The 15,133-nt window shown below is 45.1% G+C and overlaps 1 protein-coding gene across 1 annotated transcript in view; it reads left to right on the forward strand.

The window, feature by feature from the left end:
- The window catches only part of LOC120946693 (alpha-2-macroglobulin-like), a 154,345-nt gene that overhangs the window by 103,467 nt on the left and 35,745 nt on the right, over window positions 1–15,133 (forward strand). The window contains exons 21-25 of the mRNA XM_040361321.1: window positions 45–171; window positions 520–641; window positions 9,527–9,587; window positions 10,457–10,540; window positions 14,320–14,496. Of these exons, the coding sequence (XP_040217255.1) occupies window positions 45–171; window positions 520–641; window positions 9,527–9,587; window positions 10,457–10,540; window positions 14,320–14,496 (571 nt within the window). The remainder of the gene's footprint in view (window positions 1–44; window positions 172–519; window positions 642–9,526; window positions 9,588–10,456; window positions 10,541–14,319; window positions 14,497–15,133) is intronic.

The following is a 15,133-nucleotide window of genomic DNA, read 5'->3' on the forward strand; positions in this document are numbered from 1 at the left end:
CGGCCCTGGGTTTACATATACTTTATTAAACCTTGTTTTGACAGATTGAAGTCACGCTGGGACCCACAAAGGAGTTAGAGCAGACCCCTTGTACAGACTGTACCTACAGCAGCTGCCTGTGTGCCGACGAGAGCAAAACCTTCTACTGGAACCTGAAGGCCACCAAACTGGGTGAGAAGGGATTTGTGAACCCGATATTATTGTTTTGCTGGTTGTTGATAACTGGTCAACCTGTTCATTAGCAAATCATTAGTATAATGATACTTTAATCATTATATCAAGTTACTATTTTCCTTTTTTTATTTTACCTTTTTATTCTACCTCTGAGCATGAAACACATTCAGATGGATTTTAATTTTTTTTTTTTTCCTAAAGTGGGTGGGCTCAGGGCGCAGTGCTCTGAGCCCCGAGCCCACCCTTTTTTTTAAGCCAATGGGATCCAACTAGTTGTTTCTTTTCATTTTAGAGTAAACCTTTACTTTCTAGCCTTATTTAATGGTGACCTCATCTTTTTTCCAGGAGAAGTAAATATCACAGTACAGACTAAGGCTGTGAACACTAAAGAGCTGTGCCAAAATGAGATCCCATTTGTTCCCAAACAAGGAGCCACTGATACCGTTGTGAAACCCTTAATTGTACAGGTCAGTGCGGAAAAACAGATGTAGATTATAGGAACATGTGCAGCTTAGCCTAGTTTAGATTATTGAAAGGAATCATACTCACGTTCAGAAGCAAACATTTAAATTTGAAAGATAATATGTAGCTATTTGAAGGTAAAGCTTTATGGATTATTATGGGACTAGTGTGTGAGTATTCTGCATTTTCCGTGTGTGCTCTGATTACAGATGCTCTGCCCAACGCCAAAACCCCCCCCCCCCCGCGGGAGACGGATGGGAATGCAGTGATTGTACCCCCCCTTACGTGGGAGGCAGACGGGAGTGTGGCAGCGATCAGAGGTCCATCTTACCTTAGAAAGGAGGATGATCAGGCAGACATGGATCCGGGCTGCAGCTCCTCGCTCCGGGGCCATTGCTTCTCCTCTAGGCCAAACAGGAAATGGGTCCGGACTGAGACGTGATTGGCCGGGATTCCAAAGACTTCCTGGTTAAATGAGTCCCAGGAACTGCTTCCTGATTGGCCGGGAGGAGAATATTAATTCTCTATTGTCACACAAGTGGGTGGGCCCAGGGCGCAGTGCTCTGAGCCCAAAACCCAGTCTTTTTTAAGCCAATTAGCCTCAGGCTCTAATCATGTGCTCAAAAAAAATGGAAATCCATGCGTCTGTAGATTAGGAAATTCCGATCTTGTGTGGGCCTCATCAGACTTTTTTCCATCTGTGTTTAGAAATAGAACATGTTTTATTTTTTTCCAACGGAAAAATAACGATAGGAAATTCCTATCGTCTGTGTGCAACTCAGACGGAGAAAAAACACGTGCATGTTTAGAATCAAGTCGACGCATGCGCGGAAGCATTGAAATGTATTTTTCTCGGCTCGTCGTAGTGTTTTACGTCACCACGTTTGTATGCAAGACTGATGGAAGTCAGCTTCATCGTTATTCCGACGGAAAATTCCATCGGATCTTTTTCCATCGGAAATTCCAATCGTCCAATCTTAAGAGTATATTTGATATAACTGTTTATGATCTTTTTGCTGTTTACTGCATGTGGGGTGGCCCACAGTCTCCACTTTCTGGACATGCAATCTATCTAGAGCCCTGGTGCTCAACCTGTGGCTCTTTAGCCTCGTACACACGGGCCAGAATCTCGTCAAGGAAAAAAACTTATTTTTTCCTGATGAGATTCTTGGCAAGAATCTCTTGCCGCCCGAGTGTACAAATGCTCCTTTTAAAAGAACCTTGGTTCTTTTGGAAGGCAAGAACGCTGTGACATCATCGCGTATGACAGCAATGAGCTCATCACATTCAATGCCGTCGCCGCCATCTTGCTGCACCCTACCTATGCCTAGGAAGCTACCACGCATGCGTCAAAGTCATTTTGAGCACCCGCGGGTTCCCACAGCGACAGGAAAGTATACAGACGCTCGGGTTTCTCGCCGGGAAACAGGCCGACAAGAATCTCAAAGACAAAATAGAGAGCAGGATCTCTATTTTTATCATCGAGATTCTGGGCAGATTTCCAGACGAGGAACCTCAAAGCCTCGTACACACGCTCGGTTTACTCGGCTCTGCCAGCAGTTTTCTTGCTGGTTCTTGACGAGAAAACCGAGCGTGTGTACAAGGTGTTTGGTACTTTGTGTGCAGTCCTGAGTGTGCAAACACTAATCTGTGTTTCCCTATACCTCTTTTTATAGTAGTGATTTCCAGCCTTGTGTAATGTCTCCAGTCTATGAAGCAAGCGCCTAGTCTCCAATGACTCCTATATTATGTCCACAATCTTTGACAGTCTTCTGCAGCATGCCCACATTCGTTGATCATCCTGTATATCATGTCTGTAATCTCTGACCATCTCTTGTAACGTGTCTGCAATCTCTGATCACCTCCTATATTATGTTCACAGTCTCTGACCATTTCTTGTATCATGCCTCTAGTCTTTCACTATATTGTGGGTGTGGGATAAGCTTCCCTGAATAGATGAGTTTTCAGGGATCTCCTAAAGGTGGACAGGGTAGGGGCTGATCGGACATACCGGGGCAGGGAGTTCCAGATGATGGGAGAGGCTCTATTAAAGTCCTATAGGCAAGCGTGGGAGGAGGTAACAAGGGAGCTAGAGAGCAGGAGGACCTGGAAGGAGCGGAGGGGATGATTTGGGCTACTATTAGAAGATTAATGAGAAGTTTGTCTTTCCATTATTGCTATTGATCATTTTGGAGTATCCTGAGACCCCCTTCTCCTGTTAAAGTTCCTCAGCAATAAATACTAAAAACACATCCCCTAAAATGAGCCTGAATTGTCATTGTTCGTGGTTCTGTGCATGTGACTGTGAGCCTTTGTACTCTATGGGTGACCTGGGTTCATTCTCAGTGGCCCCTTTGGGGGTAAGCACTACACTTATTAATGTCAGTTAAAGGAATTGTGGGGTGGGTGGCTATTACTTTTCCTAAGGCCACATGCCCTGATCTAGTTCTGTCTAACTGTTTCCATTAATAAAATTAGAGCCTTCCTTGTGTATCCAGGTCTACTCTACAGTAAACCTGGATATGCAAGGAAATCAGAATCCATTACAAATGACTTTGATGGACAAAAGAACCATAGAAGTAAGGTTGGGTTTCGTTTTAGATTTTTTGATTGAATGATTGGCATATGTTGTACCTAACTTCAAAACATTTTTAACCACTTTAGTCCTGGATGATTTGGCTGCCCAATGACCAGGCCATATTTTGTGATTCGGCTCTGCGTCGCTTTAACTGACAATTGCGCAGTCGTGCGACGTGGCACCCAAACAAAATTGACATCCTTTTTTCCCACAAATAGAGCTTTCTCTTGGGGGTATTTGATCACCTCTGCGGTTTTTATTTTTTGCGCTATTTAACAAAAAAAGAGTGTCAATTTTGAAAAAAAAAAACAATATTTTTTAATTTTTGTCTATAATAAATATCCTCAAAAAAATATATAATTTGTTTTCCTCAGTTTAGACTGATGTGTATTCTTCTACATATTTTTGGTAATAAAATAAAAAAATCACAATAAGTGTATATTAATTGTTTTTTGCAAAAGTTATAGCGTCTACAATATAGGCATTTTTATTAAATATATATTTTTTTACTAGTAATGGCGGCGATCAGCGATTTTTATCGTGACTGTGATATTGCGGTGGACACTTTTGACACTATTTTGGGCCCATCGTCATTTATACAGCGATCAGTGTAGAAATGACTCTATAAATATGCACTAATGTCTGTGTAAATGACACTGGCAGTGAAGAGGTTAACCAGTAGGGGGTGAGGACAATGCTGTATGCTGGCCTAGGCCAAGGGCAGCCCTTTGCAGGGGGGCAGCATGGAAAGAGTCCCCGTCGGCTTGCGCTACAATGTCAGTGTAGCGCCAGTCTTATGGGGGGGGTCTGGGCAGAGAGGCAAATTAGTCTAGCGCCCCCATAAAGCGGCCTCACTGCCTCCGGTATGTGGGCGGCTGGCATTCCGCAACTGTGGGGGGGGGGGGGTGCAGTCTAATTTTGACTGTCCTTTCATCCTGGACCACAAACCTTCCTCACTGTGCCATATGTTTTCTGCTGCACCATTGGCATGGTTATATCTTTTTATTCCTCTCCATAAAATTATCAGAAATTTGTGCTTAAAGTAGAACTATAATCAACACTTTTTTTCATTTTGGAAAAAGTAAGGGAGGGTTATAGCCCATCAGAGATTTCCCTTCACTTCCTGCCCCATAGCCAAACAGGAAGTGAGAGGAAATCTATGCAAATTAAGGGACTCCATTGCCCCCCCAGGCCCCCAGATCTAGTGTCCCCACTCAAAATTTCCAGGGCGGGTCTTTAACAGCAAGGGGTGCAGCCTTGACAGGAAGGGGTGGGTCATATTTAAATCAGGGGGTGCACGAGTTTTGTCAGGCCTAGGGCAGCACAAAACCTAAATACACTACTGGGTGATGAAGGGGTTAAGTGTGTCCTAGGGAGTGATTATAACTGTGTGAGGGCTGGGCTAGCAGTCACACGACACTGATCGCTGCTCCCGATGACATGGCGAAGTAGATCACTGTCCTGTCACTAGGCAGAACAGGGAAATACATTGTTTACATAGGCATCTCCCCATTCTGCCTCTCCGTGACATGAATGAATGAATGAATGAATGAATGAAAAACTTATATAGCGCGGCACATGCGAACTGAATCGCTTCTGGGCGCTTGATGGTTCCTGTCTCTTGACATCAAAAGAGCAGAGTTTTAATCTGTCTTCTGAAGGTCAGGTGGTTTTCCTCCAACCGAATGCTGGTTGGTAAAGCGTTCCATAGTCTTGGACCCTGGAATGCAAACCTTCTTTCTCCTTTGGACTTGTATCTGGCTTTGGGTACCTTGACCAGGTTTTGGCCCGTAGATCGCAGAAGGCGATTGGAATTGTGGGGTTCTATCTTGTCGCAAAGATATTGCGGAGCCTTCCCATGGATGCACTTATGTGTCAGGCAGAGTGCTTTAAAAGCAATTCTGTCCTTTACTGGCAACCAGTGAAGGGTTCTCAACGAAGGTGAGATTGATTCCCATGTTTTTTTCCCAGTCACAAGTCTGGCGGCCGTATTCTGAACGACTTGCAGACGAGAGATTTGGTACTTTGGGAGTCCGAGGTAAAGAGCATTTGCGTAATCCAATCTGGAGTTCACAATTGTTCCCACCACGACTGCTACGTCTTCCTTAGGGATAAATGGGATAAGTCTGCGTAGTAGGCGCAGCAGATGGTGAGAACTGCTGACTACTGACCCTATTTGTGCGTCCATTGTCATGTAGGTGTCAAAAATGACCCCAAGACTTTTGACTTTGGAGCTAGGGGTGATGATTTGGCCCAGAATGGGCGGGGGTGTCCAGGTTGTTGCCAGTTGACTCTTGCGACTGGCCTGAAACAGGAGAAGTTCTGTTTTGGAATTGTTGAGTTTAAGATAACTCTTAGGCCCCATACACACGAGAGGATTTATCCGCGGATACGGTACAGCGGACCGTATCCGCGGATAAATCCTCTCGAGGATTTCAGCAGATTTCTATGCGATGGCGTGTACACACCATCGCATTGAAATCCGCGCCGAAATCCTCTGGCGATGACGTGTCGCGCCGTCGCCGCGATTATGACGCGGCGACGGGCGCGACGCTGTCATATAAGGAATTCCACGCATGCGTCAAATCATTACGACGCGTGCGGGGAATCCCTTTGGACGGATGGATCCGGTGAGTCTGTACAGACGAGCGGATCCATCCGTGGGATCCGATTCCAGCAGATAGATATGCTGTGCATGTCGACAAATATTTATCTGCTGGAATTCGGAAATATCCGCGGATAAATATCCGCCGGAGTGTACACACCATAGAATCTATCCGCAGAAACCCATTCGATGGGATTTATCTGCGGATAGATTCGATCGTGTGTACGGGGCCTCAGACATCCAGTTTTCTATCAAAGAGAGACATTTCTCTAAACTGGAATGATGATCCTTTTTGTTGCAGATGCGAAAATACAGTTGCGTATCGTCTGCATATGAGTGATAGAGTAGTTTTTGGCTACTGATAATATCAAAGAGAGGGCGGAGATAGATGTTGAAAAGCACCGGTGACAGGGGGGATCCTTGGGGGACTCCGCATGACACCGTGCGCCTCTCAGATATGAAAGATCCCAGTTTAACTGTTTGTGATCGGTTTTCCAGGAAGGAGGAAAACCATGGTATGTCACCTTCTGCGACTCTGGCTACCTCAGCCAGACGCCTCAGTAACAGTTTGTGGTCTACCGTGTCAAATGCTGCGCTTAGGTCCAGCAGAACCAGGAGACAAGATTCTCCTTCGTCTGCGGCCTCAAGGGCGTCGTCCCATATTTTGAGTAAAGCTGTTTCTGTCCCGTGTCCGGGACGGAAGCCTGATTGTAATGGATCCAGTAGATTATGGGTATCTAGATGCTGTTGCAGCTGTTGTACCACTGTTTTTTCCATTACCTTGGAGAAGACATTTAGGCCTGTTATGGGGCGACGGTGAGTTGGGTCCTTGGGGTCGAGGGTCGGTTTTTTCAAGATGGGCTGGATTGTGCCCTCTTTCAGCAGGGAGGGCACTATGCCTTCCTTAAATGAGTGGTTTATAAGCTGCGTGATAGGTGGTGCCAGGATGTCAGCACATTCCTTCAGCAGTTTAGTGGGGATAATATCATTGGGCGCTGTGCTGTTTCGCAGTGTACCGATGATATTTTTTGTAGCATCGATGGAGATGGGTTTCAGAGTGAACTTTGTTGCCTGTAGAAATTTTCTCTGGGTGTTGTGTGGTGGGCTGAGGGGGGTATTGTTTTGCAGAATGCTTTCCCAGATTCCCTCAATTTTATTGATGAAGAAATCCGATAATTCATTACAAAACTCTTGGGTGTCTGAATTGGGGGCTTCAAGGCATCCTGGATTCATGGTCTGGGTGACCATCTTGAAAAGTTCACGGGGGCAGTTTAGGGCGCTGTTGATCGCCATAGAAAAATGTTGTTTCTTGGCTTTGAAGATTTCTTTATGATATTTTCTTGTTATTGCCTTGTAGGTGATGAGGTTTTCCTCTGAAGCGCTTCTTTTCCAGGCGGCTTCCGCCCTTCTGCGCTCTTGCCTCAGTAGTGACAGCTGGTTGTTGAACCAGCCGGACTTTTTTTCCTGGGTGCGGGCTTTGCGTTTCGGTGCTACTAAGTCGGCTGACTGTAGTAGGGCTGCATTTAAGGCATCCAGTGTATCTGAGGCTGTTTGAAGTGGATGGATTGTTTTGATTTTAATTCCCAAGGTAGATTTGAAGAGTTCCGAATGGAGCTTCTTCTGCGATCTAGTCCAGTGTGTAGTCACCGGCTTGGGTGCTTTTATCTGTGGGGGAATTTTGGGAATTATGAATTTAATTGCATGGTGATCTGACCATGGCAATGGTTCATTTTCCGAAATGCTTATCTTCAGATTTTGTCTGAAAATTAAGTCGAGCGTGTGTCCTGAAGCATGAGTAGGCCCACATATAAGTTGCTGTAGCCCTAACCCTTCCAGGTGGTCAATACAGGCGTCAGCAATGGGGTCTTGTGAGGAGTTGGCCCAGAGATTGAAATCTCCGAGCAGCAAGAGGTGTTTGCTGTTAAGGGTGTAAGTGGAAAAAAACTCTGTTAATGATGGCAGAAGCTGCGATTTTGGCCCGGGTGGCCTATAGCAGAGAAGAATGTGGACAGTCTCCTGGGGGTTTGTTTGAAGTTGAAGAGTAAGGGTTTCCATGAATGGAAGAGGATTTTGAAGGACTGGTTTAGTGAATGCAAGGTGAATCTTGTGGATCACCGCCAGACCTCCTCCTCTTTGCCCTATTCTGTTTTCCGTTATAATTCGATAGTTTTCTGGCACCAGTTCTCCGAGAATGGTGTTGCAGTCGTCTGAGAGCCAGCTTTCTGTAATAAAGAGGCAGTCTAGATCGTGTTGTAGTATGAAATCGTGGATTTCTGATCGGTGTTTTACTGCCGATCTTGTGTTGATCAAAGCACATGATATGTGCTTAACCTGGGGTAAATGGTTGAAATTTTTGATGATCGATCGTCGATCGATTCTTAAAAGATGCTCTATTTTTAAGGCCGTTATGGTGACGGCTGGTAATGCTGTGGCAAATCGTCTCAGACCCCGAATGGTTTCTGCAGCGTAGCGGCGATTAGCCATAGTCGCCAGTCACCGGGGGGGGGCGCAGGTGTGGAGTGGTGATGGAGGGAAGATTCACTGAATCCTCTCCCTCGGCTTGGTCCAGAGGAAGGCAAAAAAACCCTGGCCGAGCTGAGCCAATATGCTGCGGCGGGGAAAAAAATTCCTTCCTGATCCCTGAAAGGCGATCGGATAAACCCTGGATCAAGTGCTGTTGGTTTTTGAGGGGGGGGGGTGAGAAGTGTCACTATTGCTGGGGTGTACCAAGATGGCCGCTGATCAGGACACAGGCCTCAAGGTAGGGGGCTAAAGCTGGGTAATTAAGTTGGATTTGTTGAATCCGGGGGAGGATGGGGTCCTCCAAGGATAGGGGGGGTGTTTCAGGGCAGTTTTGGGTGAATTTTGAGTATTTGTTGGCCTGTGTCAGGGCATCTGCGGCGCGCCGCTAGGCCGTGGCTGAAGCCGCGGTCTTTCCTAAGCGCGGCGGCCGCGAATCTGTGCTAGGCTGGCGCGGATGCGAAAGAGCATCGAAAATTGCCTCGGAGGTGGCGATGGGGTGGCGGGGGGGTGCCCCAATTGTAGGTGGCAGTGTGGGGGACGATGGGGGGTAAAGAAGAGAGGGGATCCGCAGTATTTAACCCGGTGAGATGGCTGTCCTGAAAAGGACGGCCATCCGTGGTTCCAGGGAGGATAGATGGCCCTGAGAGACAGGGTCTTACCTGCGGCGGAGAGGGGTCCAAGGGGGAGGAAGGAGCTGGTCCTGGAGCTGCAAGTTGGCTTGTGCAGCAAGGTTTGAAGGAGCCTGCCTGCCTGGCTAGTTAGCTGACTAGCTAGCTGTCTGGTCCCTGGGTGAGAGCAGACTCGATGAGGAAGGTCCGGAGCGTCCTACTCCACCACTGACTAGCTGACAACTGACTAGCTGACATGATCGCGGGACACCAGCAGACATTGAGTCCGCGGGTCCCGCGGGCACGGTCACGGAGCTTGCGGCAGGCACGTGCGCACCCTCTAGGTGGCAGATTCGAAGCCACGTACCTGTACATTGCTTTGCCATCCCATGCCATTCTGCCGACGTATATGAACGTGAGGCAGACGGCAAGTGGTTAAATAAACCCAACAACAATAGAAAATTTAACATTGAAATTTAAGGTGAACACTTTCTGTTCAGCAGCAGCATGTGCCCTGGTAATGCTATCACCATGTGTTCTTACATTGTGATCTCTCTGTCTTATTTCTATTGACAGCCCGGAGGAATCCTGGTGGAGAAATCACACAGCTCTTTGCTCTGCATCAAGGAGGGAGAAGGTGAGGAGACAATTATGCAAAACAGAGACCAATCGTATTCTGGGTTACTGTATTTTAACCTCCTAAACTAATCTAGCTGTGAATTAGAAATGTGCGGTTCGTTTTGTTCTGAATTAAAATTAGAATTAAAATAATACCGAGTTTAACCACTTCAGCCCCGGAAGAATTGGCTGCCCAATGAGCGGGTCATTTTTTGCGATACGGCACTGCGTCGCTTTAGCTGAGAATTATGTGGTTGTGGGACGTGGCACAAACAAAATCGACATCCTTTTTTTTCACAAATAGAGCTTTCATTTGGTGGTATTTGATCACCTTTGCGGTTTTTATTTTTTGCGCTATAAACAAAAAAAGAGCGTCAAATTTGAAAAAAAAACATAATATTTTGTACCTTTTGCTGTAATAAATAGGCCATTTTTTTCCCTCCGTTTAGGCCGATATGTATTCTTCTACATATTTTTGGTATTAAAAATCGCAAAAAGCATTTATTGATTGGTTTGCGCAAAAGTTATAGGGCCAGATCCACATAGAAATGGATCTAATTTTGTCAAGCTGGGTGATGCCGACAGAGCCACTCATGGTTCAAATTTTGGAAGATTCAGCAGGAAGCAGCAGAAATTCAAAACTTTTATGGCTAGTTTTAATTTTTTCAGTTGGTCATGAGTTACATTTCTGCTTTCTTGAAGAGCTCTGGTTCTTCCCACCAGTCATCATGTCACTAATGTGTTCTGTAATGACATAGGCCAGCAGAAAAAAAAAACACAGGTAAGTATAAACTTTCCAATTTTACAGGGTGTTTTTATTTTTTATTAACATAGTGACAGTCGCTTTAAGATAGCACAATTTTATTATATGTCATATTGCTATTCTAGATAATCTTAAGACAGAAGAGGTCTCCATACAGTTTCCCAAGAACATCCTGGAAGATTCTGAAAGAGCTTATGTGACTGTGTTGGGTAAGATTCTGCTACACGGCTTTATTCATCACCAGACTGAAGATTTTTTGAAGTGTTATACCTCAACCTGGAGACTCTTAACTTGAGCTATTATTATTATTATTATTATTATTATAATACCGGACTTATATAGTGCTGACAGTTTACACAGCACTTTTCAACATAAGAGCAGACAGTAGAATTACAATACAATTCAATACAAGAGGAATCAGAGGGCCCTGCTCATTAGAGCTTACAATCTAAGAGGGATGGTCAAGAGATAAAAAAAGGTAAAAACTGCGGGTGATGGCCATTGGCCTGATGGAGAACATCAATTTACAGTTAGGTGGGGGATGAAATGGCCCCTCTGAAGAGACAATGTCAGAAAAAGGGTACTCACCGAGGCCGAGATCCTGGGAATCAAAGGGCCCTGCTCATTAGAGCTTACAATCTAAGAGGGAGGGTCAAGAGATAAAAAAAGGTAATAACTGTGGGGTATGGCCTGATGGAGAACATCAATTTACAGTTAAGTGGGGGATGGAATGGCCTCTCTGAAGAGACGATGTCAAAATAAGGGTACTCACCGTGGCAGAGATACCGAGAGCGGTTCGCCCCCTGGAGGTGATACAGTGGGTGGATGGCACAAAGAGGCACAAGCTACCAGCAGGCAGGGTAGAGCTTGCGTGGAGGTCCTGTAGAACTGGAGCAGGGACCGATGGATATCAGGATCCAGCTGGAGAAGCCAGGTAGAAAGTCCGTGCAGGCTGAGGGTCAAACACAGGTAAGCAGACAATCCAGGTCACAGGCTGGTGGTCAAGGCACTGTAGACAGGAGTCAAGACTGGGTCACAAGCAGAAGGTCAAGGCACAGGAGACTGAACGTGAATCCGGGGTAACAGGAACAAAGTCCGCAAAACAAGCTGAGGTCGAGTCCAGGAGAAGATCAGAGTAGGTCAGGGTCAATCCGGGTCACAGCAGGTGATCAATCAACAGGAAAAAGTAACTCAGGTACAGGAAGCTGAAGACAAACCAGCATTTCCTCTGAGCACTTGCTCAGCTTTTATAGACAGCCAGGAAGTCATGTGGAAGTCATGTGGTGTGTGTCATGTGATGGCCAGTCTGCAGCTGAAGGTTTCTCTGACAGACGAATTGGAGATAGTCGGACAGATTGGGGTAGGGAGTTCAAGAGGATGGGAGAGGCTCTGAAAAAGTCCTGGCAGCGAGCATGGAAGGAGGGGACAAGGGAGCTAGAGATCAGGAGGTCTTGGGAGGAACGAAGAGAATGATTTGGTTGATATTTTGAGACTAGGTTAGTGATGTAGCTTGGGGCCGAGCTGTGAATGGCTTACACCAAAGTCATACACCAGCATTAGGATCCTTATTTTCTTGTTCAATATTTTTAATTGAGGTTTACATAAGAAAAACAGAGAAGTGTATAGATGTATACATGGGGTACATACAATGCCTACAGAATCATACATTCGCTTACATATCTATGAGTAAACAACAAGAATATGGTCCAGTAGCAATCTGTGTAACAAAGTGATTGAAAGAACTGGAGTGAGAGCCCCTAATCGTTTGGTGAACACAGTGAATCGTGCCTCCAGACCACCCATATACCCCTAATGGGCTCAAACTGTGAATGGGTGGGGGCACATTTATAAGGTGTTGGCGTGTCCTCATCTAGTACAAGAGGTTTGTTATACAAGGTACGAAGGGGTCATGCCATTCATATTGCAGTTCTCGATTGCTATGTGCAGTAGGTCAGTGTTGTAATATATGTGGATTTATGTGGAATGTTTATATATATATATATATATATAATGTCGTATTATTGTGTTATAAGTCCAAAATTGACCAGGCCAGATTTCAAACCTGTAATTTCATGTTACACATCAAAAGACACTTGTCCATTGTCAATAGGCAAAGAGACAGGGTGAATCTATTTTACACATCAAACCTGTAATTACATGTTAAAGATGCTTGTCGATTGTTAATAGGCAAAGAGACAGGATGAATCTGTTTTTACACATCAAACCATTTATCAGGCCATATGTAATCTAATTACTTATTAGAGGGAGCTTATTGGTATGCAAGGATGTATACTAGTTAGCTCCCTAATACTAATTGGTGACTCCGGCTGGGAGTGACAATTACCTGCCACTCTGAAAGACAGGATGTAGATCAAAGACGGCCAATCAAATTGCTCAGCTATTCAGTGGATAGAGAATATAATCTTGGAAATGAGCCTTGTCACTCAGAGAATATAGGGCCAGATCCACAAAGAGCCGCCGTAACTTAAATATTCTGATTTAAGTTACGCTGCCGCAAAATTTCTACCTAAGTGCCCGATCCACAAAGCACTTACCTAGAAATTTCAGGCCGTGTAACTTAAATTCTCCCGGCGCAAGGCGGTCCTCTTCTCCAGGGGGCGATTACAATTTAAATGAGGCGCGCTCCCGCGCCGGACGTACTGCGCATGCCCGTGACGTCATTTTTCCCGACGTGCATCGCGTGTTTTTTACGATACGCCGAGTTTTGAGGATCGCGCCGGGTTAAAAAATTGCGACGGGTTAAAAAAAAGATACGGCGAAAAAAAAAAATCAAATTTAAAAAAAAATCGCGGAGATCGAAAAAAAGGTCTGTTTTTACAAGGTGTAAACAGTTTACACCTTGTAAAAGCAGCCCTAATTTTACGTATGCAAACGTAAACTTACGCAGAAAAAACAAAGCTGAAAAGCTTTCTGGATCTCCGTAAGTCCTCATTTGCATACGCAAAGCGGCATTTCAACGCGAAATGCCCCCAGCGGCGGATGCGGTACTGCATCCTAAGATCTGACAGTGTAAGTGTCTTACAGATGTCAGATCTTCTGCCTATCTTTGGAAAACTGCTTCTGAGGATCAGTTCCAAAGAACAGCAGTTCCGCCTGCGTATCCCTTTTGAGGATTTGGCCCCTTATTTTCAATAAAGTGACAATTACTTTCAACTAAGTCCACTGAGTTGGAAAATTCCATCACATGGCTAAAATAAAGATCATTATCCACGTGTGTTAAAACTTTGTGAATTGAACTTTAAATCTGTTGCAGTATTGTACATTTTTCAGTTGATCGAAACAAATATTACCAAACAAAAAATTGAATGTACCTGCAGAAAATACATTTTCGTGCCAAGAATTCTTAATTTAAAAGTCATTTAAACTGAAATGCAATTTCTTACTCGGTGCGCTATGCTTCATGGTAAACGTAAGGCCTCGTACACACGGACGGACTGTCCGATGAAAACGGTCCGCCGGACCGTTTTCATCGGACATGTCCGCTGCCGGATTTTGGTCTGATGGTTGTACACACCATCAAACCAAAATCCCTGCGCACAGGATACGCGGTGACGTGGCCGCGCTGTCGCCGTGACGATGACGCGGCGACGTGCGTGACCCTGGAAGGTCAATGCTTCCACGCATGCGTCGAATCACTTCGACGCATGCGAGGGCTTTCGGCCGAGCGGACATGTCCGGTAAGTCGTACAGACGACCGAACATGTCCGACGGACACGCTTCCAGCGGACATGTTTCTTAGCATGGTAAGAAACATTTGTCCGCTGGAAACTGTCCGATCCGCCGGAAAATTGTCCGGTCGGACGTACAGACGACCGAACATGTCCGCTGAAACTGGTCTGCGGACCAGTTTCAGCAGACATGTTCGGTCGTGTGTACGAGGCATAAGAGTGAAAATTTTAAAAAGAACATGATATTCATATTTATACAGTATTTAATTCTACTTTTTGCTTTTGTTTTACCCTTACAGGAGATATAATGGGCACAGCATTGCAGAACCTGGACCGTCTCCTGGCCATGCCATACGGGTGTGGAGAGCAGAACATGGTCCTCTTTGCTCCCAACATCTTCATTCTGCAGTATCTGGAAAAGACTCATCAGCTGACCGATGAGATAAAGAGCAAAGCCACCAAATTTCTTGAAAGTGGTGAGACATTGTGAAATCACTGCTTTATTTTTGTGCAAGGATTGGTATACTGGAATATGTTAATTGTTTGGTATTGAAAGAAACACAAGGTGATTTTCCACCTATCATAAAATGTTCATTGTTGGATGTGATTGAGTCATCTTTAATATTATTATTATTATACAGGATTTATGTAGCACCAACAGTTTGCTGGGCATTGATGAGGCTGCATTAATAGGCACTGGTGAGGCTACATTGATGGGCACTGGTGAGGCTACATTGATGGGCACTGATCCGGCTGCATTGATGGGCACTGGAGAGGCTGCGTTGATGGGCACTGATCAGGCTGCACTGTTGAGGCTGAATTGATTATGTTGTTAATATTTATTTTTGTAACGTAATTCTGCATAAAACATTTAACAGTGTAATTTCATGAGATAATTTATGAGGGTGTGTTTAGGGGCAGAATTAGGGGTGCGGCAGGGTAGCAAGTAACCCTTAAAGTGGATGTAAACCCACTCTCATCCTTTCTAAACTACTACCATAGTGCTGATCTGTAAGGATATACATGTCTCCTGCATGTATCCTTACCTGTCAAATGTCTCCCCTCTGTCTGTTATAAGAACTGAAAAACTGCAGATTCTGTGGGTGGGTCTGT

The sequence above is a fragment of the Rana temporaria genome, chromosome 8 (genome assembly GCF_905171775.1).
Source record: "Rana temporaria chromosome 8, aRanTem1.1, whole genome shotgun sequence".
NCBI lineage: Eukaryota > Metazoa > Chordata > Amphibia > Anura > Ranidae > Rana > Rana temporaria.